The sequence below is a fragment of the Leptopilina heterotoma genome, unplaced genomic scaffold (genome assembly GCF_015476425.1).
Source record: "Leptopilina heterotoma isolate Lh14 unplaced genomic scaffold, ASM1547642v1 Lhet_251, whole genome shotgun sequence".
NCBI classification, from domain to species: domain Eukaryota; kingdom Metazoa; phylum Arthropoda; class Insecta; order Hymenoptera; family Figitidae; genus Leptopilina; species Leptopilina heterotoma.
In genome coordinates, this window is record NW_025110965.1 from 748,142 (window position 1) to 766,989 (window position 18,848).

At 22.6% G+C, this 18,848-nt stretch overlaps 2 protein-coding genes across 6 annotated transcripts in view; one reads left to right on the forward strand and one right to left on the reverse strand.

Moving 5' to 3' along the window:
- Positions 1 to 496: 496 nt before the first annotated feature.
- LOC122503227 (probable Golgi SNAP receptor complex member 2) lies at positions 497 to 7,464 on the reverse strand. Its single transcript, XM_043613696.1, has 2 exons — positions 7,203 to 7,464; positions 497 to 1,305 (listed from the first exon to the last, which is right to left on the reverse strand). The coding sequence occupies exons 1-2, from the start codon at positions 7,340 to 7,342 to the stop codon at positions 807 to 809; spliced, it is 639 nt and encodes a 212-aa protein (XP_043469631.1). The 5' UTR covers positions 7,343 to 7,464; the 3' UTR covers positions 497 to 806.
- A 2,772-nt stretch (positions 7,465 to 10,236) lies between these two features.
- The window catches only part of LOC122503233 (protein kinase C-binding protein 1), a 34,178-nt gene continuing 25,566 nt past the window's right edge, over positions 10,237 to 18,848 (forward strand). For all 5 annotated transcript variants that reach the window (XM_043613705.1, XM_043613702.1, XM_043613706.1 and 2 more), the window contains exons 1-2: positions 10,237 to 10,393; positions 10,634 to 10,902. The gene's annotated coding sequence lies outside the window, so the exon portion shown is untranslated. The remainder of the gene's footprint in view (positions 10,394 to 10,633; positions 10,903 to 18,848) is intronic.

The window sequence follows — 18,848 nt, forward strand, 5'->3', positions numbered from 1 at the left end:
AAAAACATAATTGAATTTTGGAAGAATTTCAGTTGCAATTTTTAGAAATAATTAAATTTCAAAATGTTTCTCATTGAAATTATTAAAATTTTTTATTCCTGTGGAAAAATAAACAAGAATAAGTTTTTACTGTTTTGTTTAACAAAAAGTATTGAATTTCTACACGAGTTGTTCAAATAATTCTTCATTTTTTTTAAATTTAAAGAAAAACTGTTAGAAAAATTATATTTTTTAAAAAATGAAGAATTTTCATTAAATTTCAAAATTAAGAAAAACTTTTAAAAGTAACAATTTCAAGGAAGTTATGGTTATAATTATTATAATTATAATTATATTATAAGTTATGCTAGTTATAATGATAAAACAAATTAAGAAGAAAAATTGCGTTTTTTAAAAAAATAATCAATTTTCATTAAACTTCAAATAAAAAGTTTTTGTAACTAAAAACAGGTCTCAAAAATTTCACTTTATGCTACTTTAAATAATAATGAAACAATTGTGATTCAGCATTTATTGGATAAATACTTTTTTGTACAAAAGAACAAAATAGTGAAAAATTAAAATATCGACATTTATGTGTAATATTCTGTGTAATATTTTTGGTGTTAATTAAAATGCATTTCTCTAAACAGGAAATCTATAAATAAAAGTAAAATTGAAAACTTGTTCCCTATGTACAAAAATAATAAATAAATTACAATCTACATAATAATAGGCATGTACATTTGAGATAATTTTGAAAATTTTACAAAGGACAATATACATATATAATAATATAAAGAATATAAAACATCATGTCATTTAAACTACGCGAGATACACAATAACCAAAACTATCACAATGCAAGTAAAGAGCATACCACCGACCAAGATGAAGCCATCCTGTCGTGCTCTTTGTTCTATCAATCTCATTGTTGTATTCGATAAACCTAAAGTGTTTCCAATGTCAATTAACCTCTTGTGGGCACCCTTCAATGTCACTCTTTGACTTCGTAAATTATCTAAAATACCAGAACCATGAGAAATCAGATCATCAACACCACGTGAAGCGTTATTTAAACTATTGCTGTGTTGCATATTGTGATCAATCATTATGTCGACGTGATCGTTTGTAGTAAATTTTCGTGACAATAGTGCCTCTCTTTCTGCTTCGTCCTGTTGTCGGCGTAAAATTTGATTCCTCCATGAAACTAATGCAGCTGTTAGATGACGACTGTCGTATTTTAATTGGTCCACTCGCATTTTGGCATTCTGCCTTTGTGAAACTGGACCTTTCATGCATAAAATTTCAAGTCGTTCGCAATTTCTGTAGGAACAATTATCAAAATTTTAATATTTTTAAATATGCATCGTATTTGTATTTTCAACGTTAATAAGTGTACTTATTAATAAGAATAATAAGTGAATTATAATACAGTACCGGCCAAAATTGTCAGTCCATCCATTTTTGAAGGAATGAAAAAAATTTTTTAACATAAAATTTATAAAAACTCAAATTTTTTTTGGTAATTATATTTTGAAAGACGATAAAATTTTAAAAAGAATAAGACCTCACAGAAGTCATTTGGCCAACATTTATAGAAGATATTCTTAAAAATCGTCATTTTCAATGTTTTACAAAAATTTGAATAACTTCTAAAATAATGAACGCTTTTTAATAATCTTAGGTTTATTTTAAAGGTCATTTTCTACGGAACAAGAATTACTCATAGGCCTGTAATTAACATAAATTAGTATTTATACCTGTAATTTTTTACTTGGAATAAGCATGACGTCAAAGTTGGACAAAAAAATTAAAAAAATTTGAAATAAATTTTTTGTACTAAAAACTATTCTAGAACATACATAAAACATGATATGGTGTAGATTCTTCAAGAAAATTTAATAAAAAAATATGTTTGAATTTCAAAAATTATTTTTCTTTTAATAATATTATTTCAAGTTTTCCAATTTTTTTGTCCAACTTTGACGTCATGCTTATTCCAAGTAAAAAATTACAGGTAAATGCCTATAAGTAATTCTTATTCCGTAGAAAATGACCTTTAAAATAAGCCTAAGATTATTAAAAAGCGTTCATTATTTTAGAAGTTATTCAAATTTTTGTAAAACATTGAAAACGACGATTTTTAAGAATATCTTCTACAAATGTTGGCCAAATGACTTCTGTAAGGTCTGATTCTTTTCAAAATTTTATCTTCTTTCAAAATATAAACCAAAAAAAATTTTAGTTTTCATGAATTTTATGTTAAAAAAATTTTTCATTCCTTCAAAAATGAGTGGACTCAGGCCCGACAAGAGGGGGGTACAGCAGGGGTAAAAGTACCGGGGCCCGGGACTTTTACCCCTGCTGTCCTCCTCTTGTTGGGCCTGGGGTTTGGAAAAAAATTTAGTATAAACCAAATTTTAGGGTACAGTCCCATATTAGCAGAAATTATATTTAATTTTGCATAAAATGTACGTTTTTAACTAGTTTGCAACAAGAGATAGGTGAGTAATAATAAAAAGACAAACGAACAAAAATTAAAATAAACTAACCGACAACTACCCATTCCTGCACAACGAAAGCAAGTGAAAACACGGCTATACTTTTAGCAACGGATTAAATTTTTTAATGGAAATGTTCAAATAAAATATAAATTAAAAATTTATATTAGAAATATAATCTTCATAAAATTAATAATATTTAATATTATATTTAATAAAGTTTTTATAAAAATGTAATGTTTGAAAGAATTCAAATAAAAACCTTATATTATTATTAAAATTATTATTTTTATTATCTTACTAAAAAAAGTATAATTTACGCTTTTTAATCCTACTAATGGGGCCCCCGCCCATGTTAATTTTCCCAGGGCCCGTGCTGGCTCTCCACGGCCCTGGGTGGACTGACAATTTCGGACGGTACTGTATATAAGTGAATTTTTTTTAAATTTAGTGATGTCACTTCGGGGTTTTTGGTGTCACTGATAACGAATATAAAGTCTGATTTGAAAAATTCAAAATGGCGGATCCAATATGGCGGAATTTTTTTTAAATTCAGCGGATTCGATTGAAAAATATGCAAAATTCAAAATGGTGACTCTTTTGTCATATTGAATTTTGAAAATTGCACTTTATATTCGTAATTAGCGACCCCCTCGCAATGAGTTTCAAGGGATTCACTAAAGTTTTAAAAAAATCGTTTAGACTAAAACATTGCACATATTTGAGCATTTTTTGCGATTCTTTTAACCATTTTTAGTAAAAAAAAATTAGTAGGTAATAATGTAACACCAATTTCATAATTTTCTTTTTAAGATAAATGGTGAATTTTAGTAAATTTAAAATTGTAAAAATTTCTATATATTATAATTATAGTTATTCAACACATGCAACATGTAAAATGAACAAAAATTTGTTGAAATGTGGTGTTATAAAAATTATTTTTACAATTTTTAAGGTATCAATATGAGCAAAAACATAATGTTTAAAATTTCTAGAAAAAAGTTTATTTAATTATTAAATTAACATTAAAATTCACTATTGTGTGAGGGTATTTTTCTCACTTACATATTTGAAAAAATGTTTTTTACTAAAAGCTGTGACTATTTCGCACCCTTGCGGGGTGAATAATGACAGTAGATTATTAAATTATTACTGGCAACAATTTGCGCGCAGCTAATTTCTTACTTACTTTTTTAAATAAAATTAGCAATTTTCAAATTCAAAATATTAAAATTTCAATATTTCTAATTCACATTTTTTTTCATAAAAATAAAACATGATTTGGAATACAGTTTTAATATTATTATAACTATAATAATCATATATTCTGAGTGTATCGCTTTAAAAAAACCAAAAAAAATTGAAAAATTTTATGTTGCAATAACCTTTTTTTTAAATATTAACAAATTAATTTTTTTAATTTTTGTTTTATACAGTGTTAAAGCTCAGGAAAAGAACTTTAAAAAGAGACCTTTTTTGAGCTTTTTATCTTTAATAATAAACAAAATATAAAACTTTCTGTAAAGTGTTAAACGCTGTAGGGTGGGCAAAAGTTATTGAGCGGCACTGTATATGTATTTCAATTTCGTTATAAAATAATATATTTATAAACATTCTTTTACTTTTATGAAAGAAATTTAATTTTTATATAATAAATTTAAAGAACATTTTTTTACATTTTCTTTAGCACCACTGCAAAATTTAAAAATTAAATTTTTTTTAATTTAAAAAAAATAAAATCTTGGAAAAATTTGGGGGCCCCCGGCAAGCCGGGGCAACTGCTTATTTTGCTTATACATAAATCCGGCCCTGAAATTTAATACAAGTTTTCAAAAGAATATAATTATTTAAATAAAATGTAATAAAATTCGTTGCATAAATTCAATTATTTTTACAAGTAATAAAATTTTTCACATAAATTTAATTATTTAAAAAAAATTGATAAAATTCGTTGTAAGAATTCCACTATTTTCGTAAATTATAAAATTTTTCTGCGGATTTCAATTATTTATAATACAATTTAAAGTAAATTCCTAGAAAAATGGAATTATTCTCTTAAATATTTTGTAAGAATTTAATTACATTTCACGAATATAATGAAATTCTTCGTTGAAATTCAAATATTTTTACAATCTACTTTTTTAATAAAAGTTCTCAAAAGAATTCAATTATTTAAAAAAATGTAATAAAATTCGATGTAGGAATTAAATTATTTCCATAAATATATTAAGATTCTTTACATTATTTCAATTATTTAAAAAAAAAATTTTTTAAAATTCATTGCAAGAATTCAATTACTTTCATAAATTAATAAAATTCTTCACAGGATTTCAATTATTTTTAATACAATTTTAAGTAAATTCTTCGAAAAATGTAACTATTTTCAAAAATTTTGTTAAAATTCTTCAAAAGAATTCAATTATGTATTTTTAAAAATTCATGCTATAATGTTTTTAATATTCAATTATTATCTAATATTTTAACTAATATTAATTTTTAAATCAATTTTCATTGGAAAATTCTACAAGAATTTAATTATTTAAATACAAAAATAAATAATTTATTGAATAAATGAATGTTTTTCGAAACTAAATTATCATAAAGAATTTTATCAATAAACTTGAATTTTTTCGAGAAATTTTAATAAAATTTTCAAGAATAATTACATTTTTCGAGGAATTCAATTAAAATTGCATCAACAATAATTGAGCCCGCGCGTGCAATAACAGCAAGTGCGCGCGGTCGAAAGGGATAATAACAGTCAGGTAGCAGTGAGCGCCTCTGGGCTTAAAACTGTAGATATTGAAAATCATTTAATTGAGAAAAACTTTTTGAAAATAAATGAAATTTTGCAAAGAATTTTATTAAAATTTTTGAAAATAATTGAAATTTGGAGAAGAATTTTATTATTTTTAAAGATAATTGAATTTTGACGAGAATGTTTTTTTTAATTTTTGAACATAATTGAATTTTGCGAAGAATTTTATTACTTTTGAAAATAATTGAATTTCTGCAATCATTTGTAACTTCTCCAAAATTCAATTTCTTCCAGTTACTTAAATAAAAATCCCTGACTTTTCCCTGACTTCCCTGACCAATTTTACTTTCCCTGAATTCCCTGATTTCCCTGATCTGTGGCAACCCTGTTTTAATACCATTTTAATTAAATTCCTCAGAAAATGTAATTATTCATAAAAAATTTATTAAAATTCGTCAAATGAATCCAATTATTTGAAAATTTGATGACAATATTCTTCAAAAGAATTTAATTTTAAGAAACATTTAATTATTTGATAAATTATTTTTTTTTGTACTTAAATAATGGAATAGTCGTAGAATTTTCTAATAAAAATTGATTTAAAAATCAACTTTACTTTAAATTTTAGATAATAATTAAATATTAAAAGCATTATTTAGCGTGAATTTTTAGAAATAATTGAATCTTGAAAAGGTTTCAAATTAAAATCTTTGAAAATTTGAATTTTTTATTCTGCTAACTAACAATTCTGTAGAATTAATTTTTTTGAAAGAGTTTAATTGAATTTTTTTAAAAAATTATTTGAAGTGTTTAATTTATAATATAATATTTAAATGAAAAATTACGAATAATCGAAATTTCATAAAATTGAATTGTAAACAAATGAATTTGAAAATTCTTAAAGAACTTTTACAAAAATTTATTATTAAAAATAGTTGACTCAGAAAGGATTTTAGTTGAAAATTCTAGAAAATAATAATTGAATAGAAATGATGAAAATAGTTTTAAAGAAGTACAATATTCCTATAATATAAAATATGTAATGATTTTACACTCGGTCACCTTTAATTAATAGTTATAAAACATGAAGATATTGATTGCTCCGAGTCGAAGACTCGGATCAATCGATATCTTCATGTTTATAACAATTTTTTATAAGTTGTTTAATTGCAAAAAGGTTTGAATTTGAATGTTTTGGACAATTTTAATTTCTACGGAAAAGTAATATTGATTAAATATTTATTTAGAAAAGAAGTTATTGTATTAAAATAATTTTACAATTAAAGAAATTCGTAAATAAATGTAACAACATTTTTTTAAGTAAAAATTTTTCCTTTATTTTCTAATAATTCAAAAATTTTCAATTAAAATTTGTAATTGACAAATAGAATTTATAAACATTTTTTTCCTTTATTTTAAAAAAAACTTTGAATTTTATTAAAACAATTGTAATTAGGAAATAGAAATGATGGAAATTATTTCCTTAAGAAAATTGAGAATTTTCTACAAAAATATTAAGAAACTGGAATGTTTTTTTTCCAAAAGAAAAGAATCAATTTGTGAACAATATGTTTATAAAAGTTACAGAAAATATAACATTTTTGAAACATAGTATTAAAATAAAAAAATATGTACAATTTTTTTTATAAAATACATAAAAATAACCGTATTTTTAACTTATAAAAATTATTTAACGGTTTTCCTTATTTAACTTTAAATCTACAATCATTTAAATGTAACAATTTGTTACTATTTATTACTTTTTTCAAGTATGACGAAATTGAGAGAAATACCTTATTGTAGCAAGTGGGTACAATAATACAAAGCTTTTGATAAATTAATAATTAAAATGTTTTTAAGAATAGGAAAAATAGAATAAAAATATGAAACTAATAAGAAAATAAATGAAATAAGATTGTTCTCTATTGTGTACAATATAGCAGACAACTCATAACAATTACCTATTAATAAGGTTAATCTTTGTTTCAATATCGTTTTCCACATCCTGAGAGTTTGCATTCAGCAAATTTCTTTCTAATTGCATAAACAAGTGTTGCGTTTCTTGGACAACTTTATTCGTCTGATGATATAAAGTTTCCATATTTAATCAAATTTTTTAACTCCACTTTTCTTTTGACTTAAAAATTTGAATAGTTTTTGATTATAATAATATAAGGAACTGACGTGTCACGTGGTTTTGAGTTGATAAACGTGGACAAACGTCACAGTTGCGGATTCAAAGTTGGGAAACAGCTGTCAAGAGAGAGAGGATATAAAGGTCTGTGCACAATTGATTCGAATTTCGAGAAATGGAATGTATAAGGGTGAGTCCACAATAGACGAAATATATCTTTTTTTTAAATTCAATTATTTTCCAAATTTTCAATAAGGCTGGAGTCCCATGGCAGCGTTTTGCGTTGCGTTTTGTAACTAGACCATGAGTGTGAGAGAGATACAGATACATGTTTGCTATATTTGCACTCATGGCCTAGTTACAAAACGCAACGCAAAACGCTGTTTCAATTCATTAAAATATCAAATTTATTTCAATGGAATTTGACAAAATTTTTTAATTGTTTAAAATTTTTTAAAATAATTTTCGGAAATAGAATTATTTTTAAAAAATTTTAATTACATTTTTTCAAGAAACAAATTTTTTCGGAATTTCTAAATTAAATTATTCAAAACTTTAATACTTTTTGTTAAACAAAAAATTAAATACTTATTCTTATTAATTTTTTTACACCCTTTGAAATTGAATTATTTCTAAAAATTGCTACTTAATTCTTCCAAAATTCAATTATTTTTTTCAGAATTTTTAAATAAATAATAAATTATTCAAAACTTTAAGAATTTTTAAAGAAAAATAATGTATAATAATCATTTTTTAAAATAAATATTGAAATATTTTTATACTCTTCCTTCACTTTAATTTTCAAAGAATTTATAGTTTAAAAATCTCTTAAAATTTAATTCATTTCTAAAATTTCTGTTATAACGCTTTAAATATTAAATTATTTTTTAATATTTTAACTGAAATTTTTTTGAAATCAATTCCTTTTAGAATTCTACTAGGACAATTGAATTATTTAAATAGAATAATTTTTGTAAATTCATAAAATAATGTATTTTAAAATAATTTTTAAAAATGAAAAAATAAAATTCTTTAAAATATAAAATTTTAAAAAATTTCCAATTGTTTCAATTTTTTTAAAATTATTTTCGAGAATTCAAGTGTATCTTTTAAAAAAATTTTAATTACTAGGTAATTTTCAAAAACCTAATTTTTTCAGAATTTCCAAATTAAATCTTTCAAATTTCAATCATTTTTGTAAAATAAATATTTAAATACTTATTGTTCTTTCCTTGCTTAAAATTTCAAAATACTTTCAATGTAAAACCATGTGAAAAATTTTTTATGAAAAAAATGTAAAGACAATTTTAAAATGAATATATTGAAAATCATTGAATTCTTGATAAAAGAATTTTTTCAAAAAAATTGAAGAATAATTGAATTTCTTCGAGGAATTTTATTATTTATGAAAATAATTGAATTCTTGCAAAGAATTTTATCAAAAAATTTAAGAATAATTGGATTTCTTTGAAGAATTTTATTATTTATGGAAATAATTGAATTTTTGCGTAAAGTTTTATTAAAATTTTAGAAAATTCTAATTAAATTCTTTAGAAAAATATCTTTCAATTTATTTAAAATAATAGAGTTTCTTTAATAATTTTAATTGAAAATATTTACAGTAATTGAATTTTATAAACAATTTCTTTCAAGATTTTTAAATAATCGTGTTTCTTAATAATTGAAATTAAAATAAAAAATTAATATATTATTATTATTATTATTATTATTATTATTATTATTATTATTATTATTATTATTATTATTATTATTATTATTATGATTTGTTTAATTAATTAAATTTTTATTAAAATTTTTAGAAAATAATTAACATCTTTTTAAAATTTTATTACAATTGTCAAAAATAATTTTAATGCCAATTTTAAATAATCGAATTGTTTCGAAGGATTCATTGAAATTTTAGAAAATAATTGAATTTTTTCGAAGGATTTATTAAAATTTTAGAAAATAATTGAATTTTTGCAAAGATTATACTATTTAAAAAAATTAATTGAATTGTTTTCAAGGATTTATTAAAATTTTAGAAAATAATTCAATTCTTATGAAAAATTTTATAATAAATTAAAAAAAAATTGAAATGTGAAAGATTAATTAAATTTTTTAAAAATAATTTAATTCTTTTGTAAAATTTTCTTAAAAATAAAAAAAAATTGAATTTTTTCATGAAATATTTTTAAAATTGCATTAAAAATAATTGATTTGTTTCAAAGGATTTTTAAGATTTTAGATAATAATTGAATTCTTATGGAAAATTTTATAACGAATTAAGAAAAAAATTGAATTCTTTTGTGAAATTTTATTAAAAATAATTGAATTTTTGCAAAGATTAATTATTTAAAAAAATAATTGAATTGTAAAAGATTTATTAAAATTTTAGAAAATAATTGAATTCTTTTGAAAAATTTTATAACGAAGTAAAGAAAAAAATTGAATTCTTTTGTGAAATTTTATTAAAAATTTTTAAAAAAATTTTTGGTACTATTTACAAAAATAATTAAATTCTTACGAAGAATGTTATTATTTATGAAAATAATTTTATTCTTGCGAAGAATTATATTTCAATTTTTGAAAATATAAACAATAATAATTAGTTTTTTACTTAATATGTGAATTTTTTAAAATTTTGATTATGAAATTTTTCAAAAATTTATAATTGAAAATTGAAAATTTTATTTTTTGCATAATAAGAATTTAAATAATAAGAAATTGAATATCTCGTTCCGCGCGTAACATTTGCGCTAGTATAATAATAATTGTAGACGATCCATTATTTTTTGTTTAAATCTCGAAGTTCTGTCACTTGAGGCGCTTAACCGAGGCAAGAAACTAAAGTGAGTTGCATATCTATTCATACTCTGTGAATTTTGTTTATGTTCAATTTTTTAGTTTTTAAAAATTTAATAATTATTATACTACTTATATTATACAAAAATATAGAAAGAAAATAAAAATACAAATTTTGAAAATGACACACGCATTACCAATTCTGGTTCTCAGGTTATTAATTATTCTAAAATATTAATCTGTAATTGATTAGAAATTTTTCTGTATGTATATAATCTAACCTCACTTCGACTTTAATAAATTCGGTATTCTCGTTCTCTATTAATAAGTAATATATAAACATTTCACTGAAACAGCAAAAGTTTCAGTTGAATTAACGAATTTCTTTGTTGTTTTTTATAATATATAAAATTAAAATTATACTTTTTAATTCATACATCTTTATTTGTACAGAATACGGAGGGTCACGTGATTTGGATAATTGAGCGCATCATCTGAAGATGGCATGACGATCGTTGGTGTTCTCAAGTTCATATAGCATAAGCTTTCATGGAACAAAAATAATATCCTCGATAATTTTTGGATTTTAATGAGCACAAGTATAGAATCGAATCAATTTTTCTAAAGGAATAATATGTTTTTAATTCATAACGTATCTTATAACGATAGTTTAATTATTGAGGAATGTGAAAAATTCATCAACATTTCTACTACGTAAAGAGGTAATTTTTTTATCATTTTATATCAACACACTGCCGCTTTTGCTCTCTGAAAAACGCTGGCACTATTCTTGAAAATTAATTTATTGAGTATTTCTAATTAGTTTAATTTGCAGGAAAATTATACTTTAATTTAATGAAATTTCTGCTTTAAATATTTATAGGTAAAAGGTCGGTTTCTTTTTCTTTCTTTCACTAAATACTAAAAGTGAACTAATCTCATTTGCTTACCATGTAATAATGGATCTTTATTAACACTGTATGCTGGATATGTTAAAGAGAGAGATTTTTTTTTTAATGTATGAAAATTCGAGTAAACGAATTCAGTGATGGGGTGAAGGAACCAATTACCGAGACGGTTTCAATTGTCGAGTTGCCATGGTAATAGCCAGAAATATTATCTTTGAATTTGAAAGTTTTTGCATATCAAATGAATATATTTACACTGCCAACGAATAAGGGACATAAGTACAAAGTATTACAAAATATATAATTACTTTAAATTGGAGCTATTCTAACTTTTTCGTTTAGAAAAATTTAAAAAAAATATTAGCAGTGTTGCCACAGGTCAGAGATATCAGGGGAAACTCAAGGATTTTTATTAAAAGTCCTGGAAAGAATTAAATGTTTAGAAATTATAAGAAAATTCTGAATTTTTGTGTCTTTTTGTTTGGCTTATAAACTATGAAATTACCACGAATTCTGAAAATACCTTCAACTAATTTATTTTATTTCTGACAATAATTTCTATTAAATAACTTAATTCTATTGAAGAACTGCCATAAAGTTATAATAAAAAATACTTCATTTAATGATTTATAAGAAATAACTTATAAATCATTATTTGAAAACTTTTAATTTCAATTCTGTTGAAATTAGTTTCAATTTTGAAAATTTTAACGCAATTCTTTGAAAGAATTTAACTTTCTTAATAAATGTTAAAATTCTTTCCAGAAATACAATTATTCTCAAAACTAATAAAATTCAATGATTTTCAAAAATTTTCATAAAATTCATGGCAAAATTTCAATTATCAAAAATTTTCTTTAATTCAATGATTTTCAAAAATTTTCATAAAATTCATGGCAAAATTTCAATTATCAAAAATTTTCTTTAATTCAATGATTTTCAAAAATTTTCATAAAATTCATGGCAAAATTTCAATTATCAAAAATTTTCTTTAATTCAATGATTTTCAATATTCTACTGTTTTAATAAAATTTCCCAAAAGAATTCAATTATTAAACAAAAATTTTAATAATATTCTACACGAATTCAATTATTTTCCAAAGAAATAAAAATCTCAGAGGAATTCAATTATTTAAAATAGAATTTGTATAATTTTTTTTTCGAAAAAATCAAATGTTTCAAAGTTTGGCATTAAATTCTTCGCAGTAATTCAATTATTTTTATAAATTTAAAAATTCTTTTCAGGGATTTAATTATTTTCAAAAATAATAAAATCGTTCAAAGGAAGTAAATTATTTTCATAAATAACAATATTCATCGCAAGAATTCAATAATTATTATCAAAATTTTTTTTAAAAATTCTCAACATATCAATTATCTTTATAAACAGCAAAATTCTTAATTCAATAATTTTCAATATTCTACTATTTTAATAATATTTCCCACAAGAATTAAATTATTTAAAAACAATTTCGATAAAATTCTACACGAATATTCAATTATTTTCTAAAATAATTAAAATTCCATGGAAATTCAGTTCTTAAAAATAAAATTTGCATAAATTTTTTTTGAAAAAATCAATTGTGGAAACTTTTTTATAAAATTCTTCGTAGTAATACAATTATTTTCATAAATAATAAAATTCATTACAGAATTTAGATTATTTTTTAAACAATATTTTAATCGAATTCCTCGAAAAATGTAATTATTCTCAAAATTTTTATTAAAATACGTCGAAAGAATTTAATTAATCTTAAAATTTTTATTTAAATTCGTCGAAAAAATTTAATTATTTAAATATTAGATGATAAAATTATGTATAAGAATACAATTTAAAAAAATATTCGATTATTCAATAAATTATCTATGTTTTTTTTAAATAATCGAATTCTAGTAAAATTTTTTAATAAAAATTGATTTATAATAATTTCAGTTAAAGTTTTAGATAATAATTGAATTTTGAAGAAGTTAATAATAATTGCAATTTTTAGAAATAATTAAATTTCGTAAAGGTTTCAAATTAAAATCTTTGAAAACCTGAATTTTTCATACTTTTTATTAAAAATTCTATGAAACTAATTTTTTCAAAAAGCTTAATCAAAATTTTTCAAAATTATTCCAGGTTTTTATTTTCTGATTTATATTTAATTGAAGAATTTCCAAATAATCGAAATTTTGTAAAATTAAATTGTAACCAAATAAACTTGAAAATTCTCAAAGAACTTTTTCAAAAATTATTAAAAATAGTTAATTGAGAGAAGAATTTTAGTTAAAAATTGTAGAAAATAATAATTGAATATGAAATGATGAAAATAATTTTGAAGAAGTACAATATTCCTATAATATAAAATAATGATTTTATCACTCGGTCATTTATAATTATTAGAAAACATGAAGATATCGATGGCTGCAAGTCTTCGATATGTCTGGAAATCAGGGAAAAGTCTGGGAAAAACAAAATTAAATTTTTGTGAGAACCCTGAACATAAAACATTTGTTAGAGTTAAAAGCCTTTTCTTCAGCTTTAAAATGAAAAAAGTCATTAAGTTTGGACCAAAAATGACTATTTTTGGTCTAGCTATTTTATTACATTAACTTCGAAAAGCAATTTTTATCTCTAAAATTTAAATTTGGGGGTGTTTGAGTGATTTAATACATAAAAGTTTTTTTTTAGTTTTTCAAGACGAACAAAGCTAGTCCTCTTCAAAATCCAATTTGAAATTTGTAAAACCCCACTTTTTTTCTTTCTAATTTTTACCATTAAAATTCTCATCAATATAAAGAACAAATCCTATAATTTTCAAGCGGGCTAAACCATCCTGTCAGCCAGGAGAATTTTTTTTGAAATATTTCTTTTTATAAAATTTGAAATTGTTTACGTGCATTTTGAAGAACAAATGAACGAACTGAAGTCAATCATTTTCTAACCAATAATAATTAATATACATGAAAAATAACAGCAAAATAAATTTTTTCAAAGGTTTTCAACATCAATACAATTAAAATTCGATACAATTTAAGTGTCGTTAGACACAAGGTTGAAAAAGACAGATATATATCTTTTCATAAATATCGTAATTCTTTTAGCGGAATACTCTTAAAATTTGTATGCCAATTCAAATTATCATTCAAAAATATTTCGAAAAGACTGAAACTTTAAGTTAATAAAATAAAGATTGTAATTGATAAAAAATACCACATATATAATTATGGTTAATTTAAATTTAAGTTTTTAATTTGGAAATTAATGTTTGTAAATTTAATATTAATATAAATTAAATAATTTAAAATTGAAGACAATTAATTTTATATAAATTAAAATCATTGATTTGAATGGTCTTATTACTATTGTTATTATTACTTTTTCTTATTTTTAAAGAATTATTTGTTTTTTATTGCGGTTGTTTTCCATGCATTTATTATTATTGGTTATAAAATGACTGACTTCAGTTCGTTCATTTGTTCTTCAAAATGCACGTAAACAATTTCAAATTTTATAAAAAGAAATATTTCAAAAAAAATTCTCCTGGCTGACAGGATGGTTTAGCCCGCTTGAAAATTATAGGATTTGTTCTTTATATTGATGAGAATTTATGGTAAAAATTAGAAAGAAAAAAAGTGGGGTTTTTGAGAAGATCGACACAAGATTCGTAATCAGCGACTCCAAAAACTCCCGACTAATGATTTTCAAACAAAACCGTTTGATTTTAAAAAAATATGTGCGCCATATTGGATCCGTCATTTTGAATTTTTAAAATCAGAAATCGGATTTGTAATCAGCAACACCAGAAAATCCCCGAGTAAGAAATTAAGTAAATAACGCCTAACGAGAAACTGATGAAACAAGTTGTTTAACTTTAACAGCTGTTTTCTCGAAAACTTCTTTTCGCACGTAACCCCCTTTTTCTGGATCAAGTCATATATATGTTACCGTCAAACTAGAATTCACTAAATGCACTTTAGGGAAAACTAAAATTGACTGAATTTCCATTTTTTACGGCTTTTCACTAGTTATCAATGGTAAAATTATTTTTGGATTTTAAATTGTAAGGTGAAGAGTGATACAAAAACATAAAGGGTCAATAAATAACAATACAGGGTCAACCATTTTATTTCGCCTAATGTATATTTTACCTTTATAAAAAAATTTCAATACTTTGGGAAAATATTCTTATCTGTTTTGGGATGACGAAATGCATGATGATGTTTAAAAAAATAATTACATTTTATATAAAAAAGATGTTTTAAATTGAGAGTACATGAAAAAGGTTACATTGACAGATATTACAAAATATTTAAAAAATGAGGAAACTCTTTAAGAAATATAAAAAAAGCGGTTGATATTTATTTTTAAGGGGGAGGGGGTAATGTTTTAACGGTGAAAAAAGCATGTTTTTAGGAATTTTTTTTGGCGATACGCAAAAAGTTAATTTATTTTATCGCTTTGCATATAATATTGTAACATTTGAACAATATTTCTCTAAATTTTAATTAAAAAATATTAAGAATTGAGCGAGATAATGAGTGTACATTGTAGGTCTAAACAATGCGCGGTATAACAATTTATTCCAAGCGAAAATTTGTAAAAAAAATCAGGTCAAATGAGATAAACTTATAACACATATTCTCGGCTTGCAAGAGTTAAGAAACCCTGAATGCCGCAATAACTGCTACTCTAAATTCTACGGTTAAAGCTTTCCATTCCTCAAATTTAACTTTCTCCTTTCTACAGGAGTTTCGGCGCTTGTACCTAAAGAAATTACAGAAACATTGCAAGTAGAACCAGTTTCAATTATGATAATCCAGAAAAAAGTTTTAAGATAAATTTCTTTTACGTGATTATGGATATTGCGAGCCAGTCAATTAGAGAACGATTTGAACAATTGCAAGAATATAATAGCGTTTGGTCATTTTTGTATAATTTAAAACAAATTCCTGAAGGGTACCGAGAATATTGTCTTGAATTAGAAGACAAATTAACTCATAATAGTGAAAGTGATATCACGGCGTAGATCGTTAATGTCATTTAGAACACTTAAAATACATACCACCAGAAACTGATACAACATCGTTATATGTTTCAAATTTTATTACAAAAAATAATTAAACAGACAACAGGGTTGCCACAGGTCAGGGAAGTCAGGGAAAGTAAAATTGGTCAGGGAAAAGTTAGAAATTTTTAGCAAAAGTACTGGAAAAAATTAAATTTTTAAAATTCATGAGAAAACTCTGCATTTTGATGTTTTCTTGATTTGACTCGTAAACTATGAAATTACAACGAATTTTAACACAGAACCTTCAATTTTTTCTATAACTTACAATAATTTATTTTCAAATAACTTAATTTTTCAAGAACTATCATAAAATTATTACTTAAAAATTATTTAATGAATAATTTTTACAATTTTCATAAATACCAGATTGATAGAAGAATTGTAGTTAAAAGTAGGGGAGAGGGCCCCAAGGTGGTCAGGGCCCTAAGGTGGTCACCCTAAGAAAATTTTTGTATATTAGTTAGTATCTTCAAATGTTTTTTGTTATTGTTATTATTTGAGAAGACAAAGATTTTAGTAAAGTTTTGAGGTAAATAGTCGTATGAGTCTCTTTGTAACGTGAACGTCGTAAAATTTCTGTTTTTAAATGATCGAGAAATTTTTTTCTCAGGGTGTTAAAATCATTGAAATTAACCATTTTAAATTAGTAAAAATCGTTATGATTATCTTTATATATCGTACAATAATATTCCAAATGAATATAATTAATATTGTGCTTTAACAAATTTTTTCATTAACGTTTAAAAAATTGTGTCTTGGCCATAAGGTGGACACTTTTTTGGCCACAAGGTGGTCACTTTTGATTTTTTATGAAAATGTGTTTATACGCCACATTTATCAACATTTATCACTGTGAATGTGAATTTTATCAATTTTTAAGTTTTATGATGAATAATAATAAAATAGAATTATTTTCAAAATTTTACCTATCTAATACATACACAAAAAGTATCATTTTTTACGAAAGGACAAAGTGCAAAAAAAATATGTAATATGTTTCTGTGATCCTGAAAAACAATTAATATTAAATAAACAACTTAGTAATACGTTTTTTACATTTTTTTAAAACTTTTTTAGTGAATTTTTGTATGGTGACCACCTTGGGGCCACTTTTTTAAAAGTCGAATTTTCAACTTTTTTTAAAAAGTGCCATAACTTTTTTTTTATTAATGAAATAAAAAAAAATTTTATGATAGGAAGTTAGGTAATAAGATAAAGTTTCAAACGCCGTATTATTGACCTTTATATATAATTCCATTTGAAATCTACAGTCGTTCAAAAGATGGGTGACCACCTTAGGGCCCTCTCCCCTACTAAAAAAAATTGAATTTTGAAAAGGTTACAAATGATTCCAGAAATTCAATTATTTTCCAAAGCTATAGAAATTCTTCGCAAAATTTCTATTATGTTTAAAAATTTAAAAAAATTCTCGTCAAAATTTCAATTATCTTTATAAATAATAAAATTCTTCTTCAAAATTCAATTATTTTTCAAAAATTTTAATAAACTTCTTGGCAAAATTTCACAGGAATTCAATTATTCAATTTTTAATAAATTTCTTCGAAATAATTCAATTATTTTCATAATTAATAAAATTTTCACAAGAATTCAATTACACTGAAACCCCACTTATTTAAAGTCTCATTTACTTAAAGTCGCGTTTATTTGAACCCGTTTTTGCTTCAGTTATTTGTATATAGTTAGAATCAGCCCTAACCTCACTTATTTTAGCTCATGCGCAGTACGCGACCAATGGAAAGATACTTACATTCCCATTGGTTGAGTTCAAACAAAACCAACCAATCATGTCAATTTATCGAATTACGTCATCAAAATAGGTTATGTCGATCAAAATACAAATAAACGCGACACTTCGTGTCGAATTGCGTGGACCATGTTCAAATAAGTGGGGTTTCAGTGTATTTAAAATACAAAATTCCATACATTTTTTTGAAAAATATCAATTATTTAAAAAGATTTTTATAAAATTCATTGCAAGAATTCAATTATTTTTATAAACTTGAATAAAATTCGTTGCAAAAATTCAATTATTTATATAAATAATAAAATTCTTCACAAAAATTCAGTTATTTTTATAAAATTGAATAAAATGCGTTTGAAGAATTAAATTGTTTCCAAAAGTAATAAAATGCTTCGCAGAAATTCAATTATGTTTAAAAATTAAAAAAAAAATTCTTATCAAAATTTCTAGTACCTTTATAAATAATAAAATTCTTGTCCGAAATTCAATTATACTAGAAAATTTTAATAAAATTCTTGGTTAAAATTTGGTTAATTTTCATAAATAATAAAACTCATCGCTAAGTTTTGATTATTTTTTATATAATTTTAATCAAATTCCTCGAAAAATGCAATTATTCTTAAAAATTTTATTAAAATTTGTCAAAAGAATTCAATTATTTAAAAATTTGTTGATAAAATTCATTATGAGAATTCAATTTTAACAAACATTTAATTATTTAATAAATTATTTATTTTTTAATTTAAATAATTGAATTCTTCTAGAATTTTCTAATAAAAATTAATTTAAAAATGAATTATCAATTTATCGATTTATTATTTATGAAAATAATTGAATTCTTGCAACGAATTTTATTACATTTTTTAAAATTAATTGAATTTTTTTGAGAAATTTTACTACTTGTAAAAATAATTAAATTCTGGATTAAATTCTAGATCACTCGG

What these genes read in the sequence shown, in the direction of transcription:
- LOC122503227 (XM_043613696.1), bottom strand. Translation starts at nt 7,342, where the DNA reads ATGGAAACTTTATATCATCAGACGAATAAAGTTGTCCAAGAAACGCAA. An exon ending in AAGATTAACCTTATTAATAG is followed by an intron (nt 1,306 to 7,202) that starts GTAATTGTTATG and finishes TTGTTCCTACAG; the next exon opens with AAATTGCGAACGACTTGAAA.